General features: G+C 37.9%; 1 protein-coding gene across 1 annotated transcript in view; it reads left to right on the top strand.

Moving 5' to 3' along the window:
- Positions 1-20,886, top strand: part of Eif3e (eukaryotic translation initiation factor 3 subunit E) — a 37,781-nt gene that overhangs the window by 9,575 nt on the left and 7,320 nt on the right. The window contains exons 4-10 of the mRNA XM_004850284.4: positions 1,384-1,426; positions 3,770-3,874; positions 9,112-9,237; positions 9,884-10,008; positions 16,634-16,760; positions 17,640-17,741; positions 19,028-19,137. Coding sequence (XP_004850341.1) covers positions 1,384-1,426; positions 3,770-3,874; positions 9,112-9,237; positions 9,884-10,008; positions 16,634-16,760; positions 17,640-17,741; positions 19,028-19,137 — 738 coding nt within the window. The remainder of the gene's footprint in view (positions 1-1,383; positions 1,427-3,769; positions 3,875-9,111; positions 9,238-9,883; positions 10,009-16,633; positions 16,761-17,639; positions 17,742-19,027; positions 19,138-20,886) is intronic.

Genomic DNA, 20,886 nt, shown 5'->3' with positions numbered 1-20,886 from the left:
ATTAACAAGATACTGTATTTTTGAAAAGGTAGCAATATTACACCATTACTGTGCCATATTTACACTATGCCATTTTATACTAGGTACATATGCAGAAATGTGTAAAGACACACATATTCTGGTACAGCATGTCTTAGACACAGCTCTGTGAATGTATGTGTGTCCATCATACTGAACTTTTTATACCCTTAGGATAAAATGAGTCATTGCAGACCTTCATGGTAGGTATGAGTGCTCACTGAGGGACAGCTGAAGTACACCAGATGTTAGAGTCCAGCAGAAGATTGAGGGTGCTTTTTAGTGTAGTCATTAAAGACTGGGAAAAAGTGGGATCCCAGGGTATGATTAAGATCAACATAAGATCTATTCACCTAACAGCAGAAAACAATGCTCTGTAGCTTAATAGGCACTAGGCTGGAGCTAAATCAAGGGATTAAGTGTTACAAATTCATAATCTAATTAAACTTATAAACTGCCTCTTTTCAAAGTAATAACTTCTTCCTAGTTCTTTTTAAAATTATATTGAACATATGCCTCAGAAATCCTTAGCACCCAGAAGACAGTCTTACGTACCTGAGAGGTGTAAGGGATGTGACAGGGATTCACTGAGACCCACAGCAGGTGTAAGGACCTCTTGTGCGCTTTCACGTTAAAGTGTCCTGTACATTTTAATGAGGGCGTGTCCCCTTGCCGTTAAATTTTCAAGGAAAATTATGCTTCCAAAGATGTGCTATAGCACACTCCTTCCTGGCAGCAGACTAAGAACGTGTTTAATTTTTGAATCTGCTTATGAGGAAGGCAACTGTAGCCATCTGTCTTCCATTCCTGGTGCCTTTGTCATCAGCTTGTCTTTGAGTTACACTGGCTTGTGTGGCAGTTTGGTGAGGGTAATTGTACAGGATATGTGGCGTAGATATTATGTAAGTCACTGTTCTTAGGAAAAATATTAACAGATTAGGGAGGGAGGTAAAATTTATATGCAGGAATAATTTCTGCTGGTTTTCATAGTACATTTATTTAATTTAATTAATTTTATTTATTTAGGTACCAGAGATTGAATTCGGGCCCTTGTGATTGGCGAGGCAGGCGGCAGAACCACTGAGCTAAATCCCCAGCCCCAGTAGTACATTTATTTGAGTTTCTCACCCATAGGACTATATTATCTAACAGAAATATAACCATTCCATTCTGTATAGGTTACCACCTAGAGAGACTACTAACCTTACTATGAAAATAGAATATTCTGATTTTATTGCCTAAAAAACTTAAAGGTTTTACTTTAGATGTGAAACTGAACACATAATTTCCAGGTACAGCTAAAGAATGCATACTTTGTTTTCTGTGGCCTATAAAATATAATAATTTTCACTTTGTCTTATTAAGGGATGGTCGGATGCTGTTTGACTACCTGGCAGATAAGCATGGGGTATGTGGTTTTTTACAGTGATTTAAAAATGTTTCAAAGTAGTCATCCTCTAATAAGGCTAATTAAAGACCAGCGCTCTGCAGGAGAGTTCATCGCTTACTTGAAGAATATAATTTCCAGATTAATTTATTAAATATAAATAACATTTGATATGTGTTTGAAACTTTAGTTTTTAAAAATAAGTATGACAAAGATGTGTTTATAATCACCTTCAGGTAAAACATTCTCAACATTTTTGCTTATTCCAATATAAATATATAATAGAATTACAGGGAACAGGAGACCATTTCTTAAAGGATTCACAAGTATGTCAAACAGAGCTGACTTGAATTTTAAACACTTAGAGCAGTTGAATCAGTACTCGGGCAGCCTTGCGCGGTATCCCTGGACGTTAGAAGGTCTTCATACGTCCCCAAATCCACAGTTGAAGAGATGGGACAACCTTGCCTTCCGTCTCCATCTCTTGTACCTTGTTTTGACTCAGAGTGCGGCACTTTATAATTAATTCTTTAACCTCCTTTTAAGTGTTGTTTATCATTTAGTAATTACTATGATGAAAGGATTGCTGACCACTGTGCGCAGTAGGTTTCCATACTAACGTTTGGTGGATTTGTTTGTATACTACTTTGGAGTTCTAGATTTCCGGTTTCACTTTGCTTGTTGTCTGTTTGTCTGTCTGTATTTATTTATTTAATTAATTGAGTTTATTAGTACAGTTTAGGTGCACGTTATGATCACATTCATCATAGGGAATGTGTACCTGTGTGTGATGTATCTTGGTTCTTGTTTTTTCCTATTTCCCTCCACTCCTTTCTGCCGTTTCCCCCTTTCCTGCTTGCAGAAGCTTTGTTTCCAGTAATTCCTTCTTTTCTCATTTTTTTCTTTCTTTTCCTTTCCCCTACCCCGTTTCCCTAGTTCCCCTTCCTCTTTGAGCATTTTCTTCCTATTTCACAATATCTGTTGTACATTCTAGGCCTCATTTACACTTTGTTTCTCACACCAGAGAAACAATTCAGTATTTACACATGTATTTCCTATTTATTTTACTTAAAAGGAGCATCCATTTGGCTATAAATGACTCTAGTTCATCTTTCTCTATGGCTGAGTAGTACTCCATTTTAGAAAGGAACTGCATCATCTTTTTCCAGTCTCCAGTTGATGGGCACTTGGGCTGTTTTCAAGATTTAGCTATTACAAACTGCCGCCATAAACGTGGGTGCACGTATATCGCTGTGGTGTTATGCTTTTAATTCTTTTGGCAAGATACCAAAAAGAGGGGTATCTGGGTCAAATGGAACCTTTAGTTTTAGTGTTTTGAGGAATCTCCACACTGATTTTCACAGTGGTTGTACCAGTCTGGACTCCCCACACCCCCACCTGTTTTGTTATTTGTCGATTTCATGATAGCAGCCATTCTTTCTGGGGTGAGGTGGAATCTCAGCATTGTTTTCATTTGCATCTCACTAATGACCAGTGATGTTGAACATTTTTTCATATATGTATTTGCTGTTTCTACTTCATCTGAGAAGTCTCTATTCATTTCAGATGCCCATTTTTGGATTGGTCTTTAAATTTGGGGGATCTAATATTTTTGAGTTCTTTATGTATTCTAGGTAGTAGACCATTGTCTGAAGAACAGCTGGTAAAAATTTTTTCACCCATTGTGAGTTGTCTTTGCCCTGTTGGTGGTTTCTTCTTTTTTTTTTTTTTTTGCATTATTCCCTTTAAAAGGTGATATAATTTTGGGAACAGTTTTCAGAAAACATGTTCCCCCTCCCTCTCTCCCTTTCTCTCCCTCTCTCTCTCCCTCTCCCTCTCTCCCTCTCTCCCCTCTCTCTCTCTCCCTCTCTCCCTCTCTCTCCCTCTCTCTCCCTCTCTCTCCCTCTCTCTCCCTCTCTCTCCCTCTCTCTCCCTCTCTCTCCCCCCCCTCCCCCCCTCTCCCCCCCTCCCACCCCCTCCCACCCTCCCACCATTCATTTAAATCCCCAGCCCTTGTACATGTTGTTTATCTAGAACCACAAAAACTTAGAAAGATGCTTATGCTTGATATGCTTATGCTTGGTGGTTAAGCTTAGTAGGTAAGGGACTCATACATCAGCTGTAATTCAAGTTTGTAATGCATAAAGTATGCATCATTATGGCTTATAACTCTTTGAGGTCAAAATAAAATATTAAAGTGATTAATTCCTGGTACTATTTTAAAGAGCAAATATTTCTCTGATTATAGTATTTACTTTTGGTGGCAATTTTAGGGGCCCCTTGAAACAATTGAACTTTAGAGAGCATTTGAAGAAATAAATGAATGGAATTTTAATTAACAAATGACATTTTTTGTTGTTTTAGTTTAGACAAGAATATTTAGACACACTCTACAGGTATGCAAAATTCCAATATGAATGTGGGAATTACTCAGGAGCAGCAGAATACCTTTACTTTTTTAGAGTCTTGGTAAGTCCTTTTTTTTTTCTGTGTTCTTTATTTTTGTAGAATTCCTCAAAGTGTGTATATATTTGAGTCTGACAACCAAATTCTCAAAATGTATTGGCAAAGAAGAAAGAAATAAACCTTTCTCAACAAAAAACAAGTAGCAATAGGAAACCTTTTGTTAGAGCCTCAGAATTTGGAGGGCAGTTTAACTTGCCCTTGAAATCCAAAAGTACAAACCACTGATTTGTTGCTTTTTAGCATTAGCAGGATTCTATCATGTAATAGATTATAATTACTGTACAGCAGAGTGATACATCTTACTTAATGAGTTGCATTGAATAAGTCCACAGTAATTCATTTTAATTCTGTATGTTGTATATATTCGTTAAATTTGCTCTAGACAACTAAATCTTAATGGTGTTTTAAAAGGTTTTATATCTAAATAGTAACTTTTTCTATTTACCTATGTTCTCAGTGGCAGGGTGTGACTGAAAAAGACAACTGCCATTAATCCCTCAAAGCACTCCCTCCCCTGGCTTCAGACACACCGACCCTGCCCTTCATGCCCTTTCTGAAGCACTTCTGGAGCCCTTTTCCTCTGCCTTTCCATTGGCTAGGAATCAGCAGAAACACTCACTGTATCTTTAATCGCTTTCCTAAAGACACTGCTAAAGGGGCTTCAGAACCGCTTCTGAGAGTGGAAGAATGAGGGCTAAGTCCGGCTGACCTAGGGGTGCTTTGAGGGGTTAATGGCTGTCTTTCACTGCAGTGCATTTTTAAATTTACCGTCTATTCTGATTGCATGCTGGATGAGATGGCAAGGGTGAACAGTTGCTTCATCATGTGGGGTGTGGATAAGTTTGAACAGTAACTATTTACCATAAAGTAATTTACTGTTTTCATTACTCTGTCAAATTCCTGGATTCATTGCTTTTGTTGGGTAAGGAAAGCTGTGTGAAGCCAAATTAAAAATCAGACCTTTAAATTGACAGACTTGCTTCTGTTTAGGTAATTGAATTAATAAATGCCTTCTAGAATATTCAGAATGTCCTTTTATTTAGTCTTTCACTTGCAAAAGTGTAATTGCCGCTCACTTCTGGATTAGTAAGCAAGTAACTAAGTTTCTGATTTCTCTAGCTAATCCTAGAAGTGGAAGAAGACCTCTTAACACGGGGACCTTTTGTCTTCCAGTCTTGGAAAAGTGTCGGTTCCTTTGTTTGTTTGTTTGTTTGTTTTGTCTTCATTGAGCTGGGGTGCTTGCTTTGAGTTACATTCCCACCTCCTCCCCCCCCTTGTTTGTTTTTTTTGAAACAGGGTCTCGCTAAGTTCCAGATTGCCTAGGATGGGCTTGAACCTGTGATTCTCTGTTTCACCCTCTTGGAGAGCTGAGATTAGAAGCGTGCACACCACGCCGGGCTTCTCCCCCTGCTTTTAGCTCTGCATGCCACAAGACAACACTATGGTTGTTATCTTTGGTTTTTCTAGGAAATTAAATGTTCTTTTTGTGGGAAGGAAAGAGATTGGTGTTAGTGAGTCAGGTAATTTTTCTGCACTGCAGTTGCATGATTTAAAACAAACTATTTTTCTTTTCCATTTATAAATGAAGCCTTCATTTATAGATTAGCTGTGGTTAGCTTGCAAGTGCATTGAAGGTGATCAGTGATGGTAAACTTGTAGTGACTTATCAAAAAATTCCATTGGTTTTACTTTGAATATTACCAGGGATTTAGGAGAGCAAAAGTTGATTACTTTGAAGATGTAAACAGCTTAAACCAGGATTGTAAAATCAGAAGCCTGGTATGATTACAGGTACATGAAAAGAGTTGGTGATGTATATCATTTGTAAATGCTGGGAGTGAATTTTGAGAATGAAGATTTGGTGTCATGTTGGAGTTCCAGCACAGTAAATTGATTGTTGCTGGTGACTGAGTGAATGTGCCATTTTGCTAAGACATGGAAACTTAAGGTAGCTGCTGGAAACCCAGATATTCCAGCTCTTCTAGCATATCCACCCTTGAAAGCAGGTTGGCATGCAGAGCCAGCTGTAATGACGTGGAGGTGAGCCAGAGTGGTGCACATGAACCTGTGGGATTAAAAACTTGCCGGACTCCTACAGAAAGCTTTTATCCTAGTGCCCGAAACACATTCTGGTTTTCATAGTGTTGTTATGCTTAAGTACGATGGTTTTATAATTAACTTGAACATCGCCACAATTAGTAGGTGTATACTTAAACACTTGGGGATTTTATGTTTACTTTTTTCAGTTATGAAGATTTAGGTTGTTCTGTCTTTTATGAATTAGGTTAGTTTTAAGCTTTCACAATGCTGTTAATATATCTGGTAGTGGAATGAAAATGGCCTTTTGGGTAATTGAATACTCTGATATGAACACAAAATTAACATGGTTTACATTAAAAGCAGTTAGTATATTGGGATAGGATATTTCTTAGAAGTTACATGCAATTCATTTTTAAATTTTTGTCCCATCTTGTGCTACAAAACATTTGGATTAGGTAGAAATTGATTTCTTCCTTTTGGCGTGTGGGCAGAGGTTAACAAAACTAAGATCAGAAGAATTGGTTATATTATTTACATTTTTCTTTTGATTTATTTTGAGCCTTTTTATAGCAAAAATAAAAATCTTGGGTAAAAAATGCTAGTAGTTCTAGTTTAATCAATTTTATTTTCTTCCAGTAGCTTTTTTCATTTCTAAGTTCCTTTCTGATAGTTGGTTGTTCTTCTAAATCTGTGATTTGGGAAACATAAGCTATGAAAGAGCCATTGTACCTGTGATCTGAGTTTAGAATTTGACTCTCCCAGTGACCTGTTGTAGGCCAGTGTGTAAAAATCAAAGCTCTGTGGCCCTAGAATCTGCCTTTCTCATAAAGAGACTTGGTGGCTCTTAGAATGCATTGGGAGATGTTTAGTGGAAGGTTGGTAGGAATGTTTTAACACTTTTGTTCTGAAAGTTAACCCTGAGTTATTTTGTTAAAACTTGCCCTCACCATAGAAACTTTGGTCTGGCTCCAAATTATCACCCATTGTCCCCTTTCGGCAGCTATTTTAAATAAAAGTGGTTTTAAGATACTAGAACTACTTGTGGTCATGTTTTTGTAGCTGTGTTTCCTGACTCAGGATTTAATATATATGGACTGGTGACATTTCAAACTGCTGCTCTGTGTGTCAGGACAGCGAGTGCGCTTTGTAGGCTGAGGTGGGAAGGTCACTGGGGCTGGAGACCAGCCTGGGCAGTACACCAAGACCCCCACACTGCACCCCAGAAAAGTTGGGGTAAGGGTGACTTCTGGAAGCAGAGGAATCTTGGCTGAAGTTTTGGCTTTGATGTGCGGTTATAAAATTGGTATAAAAGATGTCTATTTCATAGATTTTCACATTTAAATTATAAAGTGTCTTAAGTTCACTATTTTGCTTTCAGAAGCATAAAACAGTAGTGTATCTTAAAATTGATAGGTCTCACATTGAGATTCTTTAATGCTCAGATTTCCTAAATCTCAAACATTTAATCCTTTATATTGGTAGTCAGAATAGTGACTTTTGTGGATTTTTATTAGCTAGTTTTTAAAATTTCAGTGAATGTATAAGACCTTTGTGACTATTACCAATTAAGATAGACTGCTTCTTGTGTCCCGTTGTGGCCATCCCCTGCTCCTGGTCCTTGACAACCAGTGATTGATCTGCTTTCGGTACTTGTAGGTCAGCTTCACTTGTCCTAGAATTTCATGTGGTATGATGGAGTGTGTATATTTGTGTCTGGCTTATTTTTATCAGTAAGGTTTTGAGATGCATTCATTATTATTGTGTGTCTCAGAAGTTAGATTCTTTTTATTACTGGATACTGTTCATATAGTTTATGTGTTCATCTGTTGGTGAACGTTTGGATTACTTCTGGGTTTTGTATTACAAATAAGGTTGTCATGAATATTTTTGTACATGTTGTATTGTGGGTGTGCATCGTGACAGTTAGAACTTTGGTTTCGTGGCTGTGGTTCAAAATTTAATGTGAGATAATTACTGCCTTCCAAGAAAGAAACCCATGGCCAGAGTCTGTATTATACTTCAGATAACCTGTAGTACCCTGACATCATTTCTATTAACATTTTGGTAATGTCTCACATTGATTGACTTGTCGCTCACTGTATCAGTGCATTGCATTATTTCAGTTATACAACAACTCAGATGGGTTCTGTTACTGTCCTGTTATAAATTAAGCTAAAGCTCAGGCAGTCTAGCTGCTTTTAATAGCAAGTGGTAGAGCCAGAATGTTTAGTTGTTGGATTTCTACACCTGCCTATACAATTTAACTTACAGTATATAATAGTAGTATTTTATAATGTATTACCATGTAAATGCTTGGTGAGAAATTAATTTAAATTTCAACTGAGGTTGCAAAAATGTTTTCTCCCTCTAGTACCCTCACTTTGGCTGCTCTAACATAATCAGTTCAGTCCTTTTACTTATTTCTTTCACCGTTTGAGGGAATCCTGCTTTGTTCATTTTTGTTATTAGCCTGATCCGTGTGGGAGCTCTGAGTTCGTTACCCTCTTTCAGCAGTGGAGGAGAGTAGAGTGGCCCTTAGACCTTACGTGCCGGGTATTTACTGGAGAAAACATAGAGCTTTACAGATTGGAAGTGTAATTCTGAGCAAGTTACACGTCTCGTGCATTAGTCCCCTTCGCCGGAAATGGGGATAAAAAAATCGAGTTTGTTTTGGTTTTTGTTAAAATTTTGAGAAAACTAATATTTATTATAGTACGTAATCTTCTGTAATTGTTATTAACCAGCGAGGCTTTATTTCCTCTCCTCCCTGTAGCTCCTTCTGTTTTTGTTGCAATTTGGAAATTCCTTTCACATTGCACATAAGTTTTCATTATATTATGAAATTCTCAAGTCTTGATTTCCTACGTCTTCGTTGCAGTGATTTTAGTGACAGACTTGGTTTCTAAAGTTTAGGTGCCTAAAATTTGTGTCCATAAAGTACCTGAAGTGCGTGAGGCTGAGAAGGTGCTGCTGTTTTCCTGGTTTTAAGGGTTGTCCTTTATTTTCTGATCAAGACTGGATATTATAGACAAGAGTATTTTTAATAGTTTGTTTGAAACAGTTATTCATTTTATCTAAAAGAGGTAGAGTTTAGAGTAGAGACCTACAGGCATTTGAGTAAGGCTGAATGGATATGTGGGGGATAAATTCTTTTTCTTTCATAGTATTCAAAATACAGTCAATTGTGATTTCTTACATAGGTTCCAGCAACTGATAGAAATGCTTTAAGTTCCCTCTGGGGGAAACTAGCCTCTGAAATCTTAATGCAGAATTGGGATGCAGCCATGGAAGACCTTACCCGCCTAAAAGAAACCATAGATAACAATGTGAGTTATACTTTTTGTTCTTTACAATTTCTATGTATGCCTCATTCTTTCTAATAAGGAAAAGCACTGAGCACTTTGGGAAAAGAAAAAAAAAATCTATAAAAAGTTTCAGATTAGCTTTTGTTGACCTGACAAAAAGAAATCACAATGAGTTGGCTAATTTCACTCCGCCTTGAAGATGAAGAGAATGTCAGATTGTTTAGCTTTTAGAGAACTCAGTCTTCCTGCCTGTTAGTTACGTGCCCTTCTATACTAGGGGACAGGACACTGTCATTAGTACTAATTCCTGCAAGTCCTGTGCACAAGGTGACAGTTTGCATCCACACTAATAAAACCATGAGTTAGAGAGTATTTACTTGAGATCCTGTTGTTTGAATATTTTCTGAAATTATTATAATAGCTTATAACCTTTAAGCGTGAGTGATTTTGCATTATTGATTCTGTCTCTAAGAACAGTGTGATAATCTATTTGGAACATCAAAGACATGACAGAGAGAAAGGCTTGGGGTCAGACTTTGGTCTTGGTGGCCCTCCTATATGCCTTCAAATAGCATACTTTTTATTACAATTTTGAAATTGGTGTTTGTTCCCTGACCTCTTCCTCCTGTATTAATTTGCCCTATGTATACCTTTCTTAATCTTGCAGTCTGTGAGTTCTCCCCTCCAGTCCCTTCAGCAGCGAACGTGGCTCATCCACTGGTCTCTCTTTGTTTTCTTCAACCACCCCAAAGGTCGAGATAATATTATTGATCTCTTCCTTTACCAGCCACAGTAAGTTACTTCACTGGAGAATTTTGATTGTAATTGTCTGAAAGTAACTTTAACTGTCTTTCTCTCTTAACATGTAAATTTGTTGTCCTTCATTTATTTCCTTCCCCATGTGATCGAATTGCTTGTTAATTGAAAGGCTCATGTGTAACTCTTTACTAAATCATTTGCTAAAACGTGCTTTAGGCCTTCCATAGTGCTACTGATTGTGGTTCCTGGGCCAGTAGCATAAGCATGGTGTAATAGTGATGGGGAAACTTAGAGCTTTCAGTGTGACAAATACCCTGCTGCAGCACGCATGCCCCATAGGGTCACTACCCCGGTGCAGAATCCTGGGACTCACCCTAAGAGAACTGAGCAGAACGTGCTTGTTACAAGGTCTCAGGAGTTCCCCAGCATGTGTACTGTGGCAGACATTGTGGGTAACTTAGAAGTGAGGCAGAGCACGGGAGGATGTGCTTGGGTTCTCTGGCTACTGCTCCACGAAGTGTGGGACCTCAGCATCTGTGAGTTTGGTATGCAGAGCGGGTCCTGGAACTCCGTCCACCACGGATCTGAGGGCAGAAGCTTTTATGTCGTCTTTACCCTGTCTGGCTTTCAGTGAATCTTACAGTGATGAAAATTCACAGCTTACTGAACAAGACCACTCTGTTGTTAGCCAAGAGTCATTGTTAAAAGTTTACTCTTCCAGTCGAACTCATATGCTTCTGAAACTTGTTCTTGATTAGTTGGAACAGCAAGAAACAAGACTACTTACACAGACTCCTCATATTAGAAGATAATTTTACTTTTCTCTGCTTCCTTCAGATTTTGAGCTCTACTGCTATCTTGCTTGCCTTCCTTAGGTCTTTTTCATTTATCCACATTTCTGACGTCTGGATCACCAAAATTGAAAACATACTCTGCGATTATTGTCTGAGCTTCGTATATCGTAGTGGCATTGTTGGCTCCTGTCATCTGTACACAGCCCCAGAGTACAATGAAACATTTTAGCGGTTTCCTTATGGTCTGACTCGTATGAACTATATCAGTCAGGTTTCATAGAAACATTCTTGAACCATATTTTTATCATTTGATAACCTAAGTAAACATTTGGTAGTTCTGTTACATTTTATTTTGATTTGTTTTCTGCTCATTGTCACACTATGACTAACACATTTTAAACAGCAAAACTAACATTTTTAACAGTTTTTAAAAACTGCACATTTTAGTTTATAAAAGTACAGTTTACCAATAGATGATGTAATACCCTTCCAATATAAAGCAGTAGTGAAGATGAAACAGCCTGTTTTAAAATTGTTTCTGTAATTTTTAAGCTTGAAAATGATACTCTACTGATACTTTTGGATAGGTTGATAGGATGTAATAAGTTAAACTAAGTCACATTAATAAATGTGCTCTTGAAGTGTTCATTTTAGGGCCGGGGATTTAGCTCAGTGGTTCTGCCGCCTGCTCCACAAGCACAAGGTCCTGAGTTCGATCCCCAGTACCAAAAAAAAAAAAAGTGTTCATTTTAGAAAGATTTTTCAGATTGAAGTATTTAATCCCTTTAAATTGTTAACATAATCAACCAGGACTTTGAATTTAATAGAAATTTAAGTTATTTATACAAATGAAAAACATTCAGTGAAGAAGTACCACTAATTTTGTATGGAAAAATAGGGAACAGTTTTTAAAAGGTATGTATTAATGTTTCTGCGTGGAATATTAAATGTTCTCTGAGTCTGGTTGATAGAAGCACTTTTCACAACCTGGTTTACTTTTCATATTAGTACGGGCACTTAAGATCAGCGTTAGGATCGGGGATTTAGTTCAGTGGTTTCACCGCTTGCTGTGCAAGCTCAAGGACCCGAGTTCAATCCCTGCTACCAAAAAAAAAACCATAAAAAACCAAAAAAGATCAGCAATAATATATTTAGTCACTACTTGCATTTTCTATAACAGTGGGAATTTTTTTGTTGAAAGAGAGACGGTGCAGAGCTAAAAGACAGTGTATAATCTTTTCCTGTGTTCTAAACTTATCTTAAATGTCTAAACTTATCTTAAATGTAAATATATATATAATAGACTCATTCTGTCTGAGTGGTTGTTCCTTCTTAAATCCTATCGTTGGGAGACTGGGCATTTAATATTGTGCATATACATGTAAAATTTAAAAATTTTTTTCCTGGGAGCTGTGATAGGTAATCTGTAAACTGAAAAGTTACATAAATCATATCTCATATATTGAAGGGAAATACAAAGCTAGTGGAAAGATTTTTTTTTTTAAAGGGCAACTGCTAAAAGAAGGTCCTGTAAGGGCGACTTGGCTTTCTTTGGCCTTTGACATGGCAGGTGCAGCAGCACCTTTATTTGGCAATGTCCTGTGGGGAGGTTTCTGAAGAACAGAGTTGAACAAAGCTCAGAACACTGATGGATGAAGCCAGAATGCCATCAGTAATTTAAATGAGTAGTGTAAGTGCTAAGAGAATTAAGTACCTGGTACATCAATGGCAGCATCTTCTGACCCTGTAGGTTTAATGGATAGGAAGCCATAAAATAAACCAAAGATTGTGTTTTGAGTGCTTGGAATTAGAGTAGAGATAGTTAGTTAATTTATGACTGAAATGTTTAGTGGGACCATTCATGGCCTACCTAACCATTTTTGGGATAGAATGTTCTTGGCGCTAGAACCAGGACCAGGCATGCTTTTTGATGTATTATCAGGGGGCGCTTTTTTTTGTTTTTGGTACTGGGGATCGAACTCGGGACCTTGCACTTGCAAGGCAGGCAGCAGAACCACTGAGCTAAATCCCCAGCCCCTGCCTTATGATGTATATCACCCTGAGCATTTACATGAACATTTCCAAGATTGCTTTTTTATCTTTTCATGATTCTGCCTGCGGTCAGTACCTCTCACTCTGTCCGTTTTGGATGCTTTTTTACTTGTGATATCGACAGTTACAAGTTACATGGTCATGTAGTATTTGAGACATGCCAACAATACTGAATGAATCTGGAATATGCAGAAAGATGACCAGTAAATCACAGCAAGAAATTTGGGGGGTATTGATGAATGAATAAAAGAGTTACATACATATCTTTAAACTGTCTATCCATCTTCACATTCAGTAATTGGTGACGTATTTGTCAATATTTATGGAGATTAATCAAACATGTATCTAAAGGAAAAGAGATTTAAAAATAATACTAGCATTCAGTATTTCCCCTCCCTGTTCCCTAAAGCCTGTACAGGTTGTCTCAAGAGCTGATTGTTGCTCCTAAGTCAAGGTTGGGAAAATGAGCGTCTCCTGAAGCACAGAGCTGAGCGTAGTTTTGGAGCCTGTGTCATGGCTCCAGTCCTGATGGTGCCTTGTGTTGGGATGAGGGGAAGGGCTCCCTTCCTGAACTTGGCCCTTGGAGTCACTAGGATCGGCGTCCTGTGCTGCTCTTAGTAGTAAACTCACTCTCCTGTGTTCTTTGCAGTCATGTAGATATACACATACTTATGTGTGTATATGCAGAAAGGAACATTAAATTTATCTGATTCTAGATTCTAAGCAATAAAAATAAACAAACTAGAAAAATGAAAGTATTTGAACCTTCCCCTTTGAAAATTCTATAATACAGATATGGTGAAACCTAAGTAGTTTGATTCCTGACACCTCTGTGGCTTTTATGAGGTTAAAAGAAAATTTTAATTCATTAGTAGGAGCATTTGTTATAGATATCAGAAATAAAAAGTAACGCAATTGAGATCTTAGAAATTTTAGGATTGATCGCGTCTCGGCCTTTTGGCTAAGATCAAGTGTAGAAATTTTAGGATTGAAAAATCAAAAGTTTTACAGAAAGGAAAACATTATACAAAGGTATAAATTTATTTTAAAGTAAGATTCATTATCATAAAAATAACTTACAGTTAAGATATTAAATTATCAAGCTATATTCTACAAGTAGGTTTAACACTTTCATTCAGATTTCTATGGTTCATAGACAAAAAAAGAAAAAAATACACATATTAAACCACTAAAGATCTGTAATTTAATTTGTTTTTCATAGATTGGAGTTTCTGGGCAGAACATTGTAAAACTAGAAATTAATGTGTGTATGTGTACGCACATGCACATATTGTGTTAAAAATTAAAGCAAATTAAAAAGTGTATTAATAGACAAATAGCAGATTAATTGGATTTGGAATAAATTTTTTGCCTATGAAAAATAACTTTTTAAAACAAGAATTTAGTGAGAAGCTGGAAGTGTTTTACATTACGTACACCTTCGGTTGGTGGGTTAATTTGCAACTAGATTTTTTTGTATTTGCTTTCAAAACTAATTTTCATTCAGTCTCTGGTAATGTGTTTTGTTTGAAGTATATGAAGAAAACCTAGCCCCATAACTATATCTCTGTGGAAAAAAGAGGTGTATTTCTAGCTAAACACTTTTCAGATAATTGCGAATATTATTTTTGGATAATATACCGTATCTCTACAAATAGTTTTTTAAAGGTGATTTGTAATATGAAAGCTGAAATCATATCATTGCACTTTCAGGATTCTAAACTGTACTGGTTATCTAGACTGTATTGACCTGTCTTGTACTTGGAGTGAATTTTTACCCGTGCAGTGAATGTGAAATTGATCTGAGTCTTAAATTTTGATTGACAGAGAAGGGAGATGGCCAGCCAGGGAAGTCAAATGAAAGTGCGGTGGTCACGTGGAGGCTATTAGCACGTGTGTTTGTGAGGCCTCGGGCTCCATGGCCAGCAGCACCAAGGGGAAGGAAGACAGGAATGTGGGCTCTCCTTAGAGGTCAGCATGAACCAGTCAACTCCTACAGTCAGTTTTAACGATGCAGACCTCGAAATTTGAGCACAAAGAAAGTTGCACTCAGTAAGGAAATGCCATTGATCTTATTACTGGGCCTGTATTTTAAAAATTATACTCAGATATTTTGAGTTTTGTAAGTAAAGTATTTGGGAAATTTGTCTTCTCTCTCTCAATCTCTCTCTCTCTCTCTCTCTGGTACCGGGGATGGAACTCGGTCCCTGCACTTGCGAGGCAGGCGGCAGAACCACTGAGCTAAATCCCTGCCCCTTATCTTTATAAGTACCTGCATAGTCTCAGTTTTTCCACTTGCTTACGAAGCTGAAAATGCTTACTTGGTACTTTGAAAAAATTATTTCACCTCCTGGCATATGCTCAGAAACAAATTTCCCAAGGAAGTAAGTCATCCACCACCAAAAATAATGAAACTATAGTGTCATGAAGGGATAAATAAAAGGAAATAAGAGCTTAAAATTGTGTGTAATAAAGTTGTAGAGTTTGCTATTCCCGTGTGATGATTTTCAGTAGACTTTTGATTGAGTCTCATAGAAGCCTATGAAAATTACCATCTTCAAAACCAATAATAAAAAAGAGGTCCTCCTGTGCGAGTTAGTGAGGTCTAGGGCAGGAGAATATTGAGATAAACAAGTGTTCTGGAAGTGTATTGATATTTAAAACTTGCCACTTGAAACTCAGACTAAATTTTTCAGATGATACAGCTTTTAGCTTAGTGCATTCTTGATACCCTTCTTTAGAAATTATTATATTGAGTGGATATTGATGACTTCTGTACCTGGCTTGTTTAAAGGGGTGTGTATTAGGGGAGGTATGTGGCAGTGTCAGATAGTATTTATCAGATGTTAAATTTTAGGGTCCTCGGAAGAGTTCAAGCAGCATTTTGAAGGGAACCTTATAGCACAGTAAAATAAAGATCAGTCAGCTGCAGCCTGTGAGAGCTTGGGAGGTAGAATATTGAAACTGAAACTGGACAGATGGCTAGGCCTTAGGCTTTCCTGGGACATTGTGTGTAAGAGCAGTTCATGTGGCATGAGCTTTAGGGAAGGAAGCGGGAGGCAAGCGATAGTGGTGTCAGGGGTTGGGGCGGGTGGGTAGCCTGGGGCTTGGCTGTCCGGCTAAGGAACGAGCTTTATGGACAGGTCATTCTGAGCTTGGCACAGTACCTGTCACTCAGATGGGTTCAGCTAATGCTCTCTAGGTCGGTAGTTGGGCAGCTATTTAAGGAGGAGCGTGCTGAATGATCATGAGTCGTGCACTGTTGGTCATCCAGTAGTAGCACTGCTGAATAGCCGCCTAGACCCTCCTGCCACGTTTCTGACTTCTCTTCCCTTTTTCCTAATTCCATTGCTACCAGTTAAACCCATACCGTGAAATTCTGTAATCATATACTTCACACTGTTTACACTTTTTCATACCCTGAATTCCTTATGAAAGAGCCTGATTTTCTGATTGTGCTGGGTGTTTTGCGCATAGGTTTTTCTACATTTGTTCTAAGGGGTGAATGAAAGTCTTATCTTTGTTGTCTTGCGTAGCGCCCTGACAGCACATCTAAGGACATTCCAAACCACCGCACTCTAAGTTGGGGGATGCTGGCTGGCATCCTCATTTAGATTCCTCCTAAAATTGGATCCTGTTTGTTTTCTTGGAAGAGGTGTGCTTACGTATTTATTTTTAAATATTGGCAGTCTTAAGCTAGTGAACAGTACCCCCCAATGGATTGCCCAGGTGTCTCCTTGAACTCACACTGGGTTAAGGTGTAGAGAACTGGGAAAGTTACTGATATAAATTGACTTCTATTTTTATCTTAGGTACCTTAATGCAATTCAGACAATGTGTCCACATATTCTCCGCTATCTGACCACTGCAGTCATAACAAATAAAGATGTTCGAAAGCGTCGGCAGGTGCTAAAAGATCTAGTAAAAGTTATTCAACAGGTAAAACTAAAAATTTTTGTAGATCTTCTTAAAATACTGAATCTTAGGTCTAATCTGTTTCTCTAAAGTAAAGACTCTTGGTTCATAAAAGTAAAAGAGGAGGGGATAACTGGGGGTGTGGCTCAGTGGTAGAGTATTTGCCTAGCATGTACAGGGCCCTGGGTTCAATTTTGAGTACTGTCAGGGAAAAAAAAGAAAAAAAAAATGAGAGAAGTGTCTTAAATGAGCATTTATTTTAAGTCTAAAATATTCCTGTGTTAGGTATGCCGTGAGTGGTGACTGCTGTTTGCTAGGTGGATGCTTACTGTGCACTCTATACTTGTGGTGTTCTTTTGCAAAAAATGAAGCTACCTGCAGCTGCTTGTTGGGGATCATTATCAGCATCATTTTATAGAGAGGTGACCTTTAAATAGAATACAGTATTACTACTCACCGGACTGGACAAACGCTGCCTTGCTGTTGATGCTTAGTGAGCTTGTAAGAAAGAGGAACAAGAAAAAGAAAAAAAAAACTTTATTTAATCTAAGAATAAATTAAATACAAAAAACTAGTTGTTGTCCAGTAGGACCTAAATACCTTTATATCTGGGGATGTTCACCACTGTTTATTAACTAAGAGACTTTTGTTCATAGGGAATTTGAAAGCCTTTGGAATGATTATAGGATGAGAACTTAGAGAACTTGGTTTGGAAGATACTATAAGCTTAAGGTGTGATCTTTGCTTAGGATAGGAGCCATTGCCTTGAGAAGCTAGTACTGTAGTAGGCTATTTACTGTGCATGAGTGGTAAAGGAGAAAACAGGACCATTGGGATATTTTAGGGGCAGTCTACTGGACAGGTTTAAGTAGATCTAACTGGGCATTTTGTTTAATTTTATAGGAGTCTTACACATATAAGGACCCAATTACAGAATTTGTTGAATGCTTATATGTTAACTTTGACTTTGATGGGGCTCAGAAGAAGCTGAGGGAATGTGAATCAGTAAGTATGAGTTTCTACTTATAAACTATAATGCTTTTACATTTTTGGAGTTAATGTCTTAATTAATGAAGTAATTAAGTCAGAAATACATTAATCTTCAAATGACAAATTGAGAATGTGGTGGGCTGAAGACATTTTATCATGTTGCCCTAAATGTATCCCTTTTGTTAGGGCAGTTTGTTAGAACATTGGGGGTTCCCAGTACCAGAAAAAAACCTGGGGGATTTTAAGTGTACAGATGAATCTTTAATTTGATTCTTGAACGAATAAATGCATACAGTATTTCACAGGTACAGGCAACCTCACTCTGAATTGCATGTTCCAACTGTGGTTCTCAATCTTATGTTGTAGACGGAGTTATCCTTAGAATTTTTCACAATGGTATTAAACATTTATTTTAAACCAGGCAATTTGTTGTCATTGCAAGTTTTGTAACAGCTGTATATTGCGTATGATGATTAGTAGAAACTAGTATTCTTTGAGAGCAACCGTAAAGTTGGGTTAGAGTGGTTTTGAATTAGTTATTTTATAAGTTTTTAAGAACTAAACAAAGAACTTAAATGTAGCTGCATTCACCAGATTCATGAATTACATATTTTGAATTCAGATTTTAGAACAAATAGGTATTTGTTGACCGAGATCTCATTTCTCTAAGATTAAAAAAAAAATGTACACAAATAGATATTGAGAGGTGATTTTCAAACGTTAGACAAATAGAAACAGAATCAGTTAGATAATTTTTGTTCTCATAATTATGTAACATCATCAAAGTAAATAGTTGTATTGCCAAATATTCATTATGCTAAGTATTGGGGCTCGTGAATCCAGGAGCGTCAGAAGGCCCCTTACTGCTGCTAATGAAGAAGGAGTACTCTCTTTAATTTTATCACTTGTGGGGCAGCACTGCCCTTTGCGTTGCCGTCACTCTTGCTGTTCCTTGTAGTCTTCTGTGCCTCCTTTTCTGTCACAGAGATGGCCGGTCGGCCGGTCGGTGTGGTTATGCATGTTAAGCAGTGTGGGAGAGGAGGTGTGTTACCACACAGCGAGTGGGTGGTGCGTTGGGCAGGACGGCCGTGATGTCGGGAGGTGGCTCAGCCACTTGCACACACCAGTGGAGTGAAGAGATTCCGGGCGGGGCCTTTTTCTCTAGAGTCCTTCCACTGCTTATTTAAATTTTCAGAGGCTCGAAGGCAGTTCTCTAGAAAGTGCTGTCGTGTAAGTCTCAGTTGGTAAACTTGCAGACTGTCAGCATCATCAGCTTTTCGTTTTCTGTTTTGCGCACACAGGTGCTGGTGAATGACTTCTTCCTGGTGGCCTGCCTGGGGGACTTCATTGAGAACGCCCGTCTCTTCATATTTGAGACTTTCTGCCGCATCCACCAGTGCATCAGCATTAGGTGAGCGTCCTCACTTGATGTGTATTCTCCGCCTTCAGCTTTCTGGGAACATTCATGTGTTTAAAGTGACACGCAGTAGCATTTTAGATCGTGGGAGGTTTGTTTCTCTGGGTTGGAAGAAAGAGGAAGTAGTCTTCTGGGGACTTGTGAAAATCCTGGCTTTGGCTTGGGCTCTAGGGCGCTGCCCACTTGGGTCTTCCGCTTTCCTGTGAGGTGGCACAGCCGCCGTTTTCAGAATGGTAAGTTGGAGGCAGTGTGCGGTTTTCGGTTACCTCTTCAGGGAGTAAATTCTGTTAACTGTTACGGCTGGGGAGCTAGCCCTGGCGCTGCGCCTGCCTGCAAGTGCAAGGTCCTGAGTTCGATCCCCAGGACTGGGGAGAAAACCCTAAAAAGGTAAACCGTTACGTAGAGAGAAAAGTGAAATGAACAGCTGGTTTTCAACAGCAGTTTAAGTAAGGGTTGGCTCTTTGTAAATCAGAAATTCTGTTAAAAGACCACTAGGTTCATTTCTATAAATTAAGTGTGTTAAGTATGTTTTGTTTAATTACATATTTGAATTTTCATAAGTAAACTTATGACATTCTAAAATGTTGAAACACTGGAAAATTGTGGTAAATTTTAGTTGAAATTTTCTGTTGTGTGAGAACATTATTGGGAGAAAATTGTGGAATGTACGTAACTTACTAGAAACTAATTTTCTGTAGTAGAGTTTGAAAAACAGTTACTGCTATTTGGCCACAGATGAAGTCAAATATAAAACATAAAAACTTAATAGTACTTTAATGTTTGTTTGCCTCTGAGGAATTGGCTGTAGGCCACACTCTTTTCCTTTAATGCCATTTGTCTTGCTGCGGGACCCATGCTTGCTTGCCTGAGCTTAGTGGCTGTCACTGAAGTGATTGCTCAGAAGTATAGTGTGCTCTTGGGGCCGTTCTGTGGGGTTAGCATCTTTGACTTCAGTTGTACTGCTGTTTAGGCTTGCAGACATAATTTTTGAAACCTGATTCTTTTAATGAATACATTAATATTCCTGGTGCGTGATGCTAGGTTGTGAGATACAGAGGGAGGTACATTATCTGTGGGGCTCTGGTGGACATTAGGGGTAACAATTCTAAGATTGATAATTAGGGCTTGTAAGCAACGAATATTAGCATTTTGGCTTCTTCTGTGGAGTTCCCCTCATTTCACATGAGAATATGGTCACTTGAGTGTTTCTTGGTTTTGTTTTGTGTGTGTAGAACTTCTTTACCCTTGTTGTGAGCCTTCTGAAGCCTGGCTCTGCATGGTTAGTACCTTGTATACTAACTGTTTAGTACCTACCATGCTTTGTGCAGTGTAATATAAATACTGTAAATATTTGTTAAGTGAATGAGTTTCCTCTGTCCTGTGTTTTAATGAGCTTAACATTTTTGCACATGATAATTTTTTTTGTTTTTGTCTAAGGTACTATGGATAGGAAGGTTTGTTCTAATTCTAGCTCTCCCTTTTTATTAGTTCTGGGACTTTCAGTTCATTATTTAGTTTCTCACAACTCAATTTACTGTGTTTAATAGTAAATAAATGAAGTACAGTATTTACCCTATCTGCTGAGGAGAGGTATATAGCTAAAAGAAGACAATAAAGTAGGATTGTTTCTATAAACATTTCTGTGACATGAACATCACCTAAGAATTTTTCATATTTAACTTGGTGTAGATACTTATTTTTTGTTTGGTCCTTAAAGCATTTTCAGGCTAAATTTCTAATGGC

This window comes from Heterocephalus glaber, unplaced genomic scaffold (genome assembly GCF_053883595.1).
Source record: "Heterocephalus glaber isolate CG9 unplaced genomic scaffold, H.glaber_assembly_v1.0 deba00001556, whole genome shotgun sequence".
In the NCBI taxonomy this organism is placed as follows: Eukaryota; Metazoa; Chordata; class Mammalia; order Rodentia; family Bathyergidae; genus Heterocephalus; species Heterocephalus glaber.
Note: the sequence above shows the minus strand (reverse complement) of the source record. Positions and strands in the feature narration are given on the sequence as shown.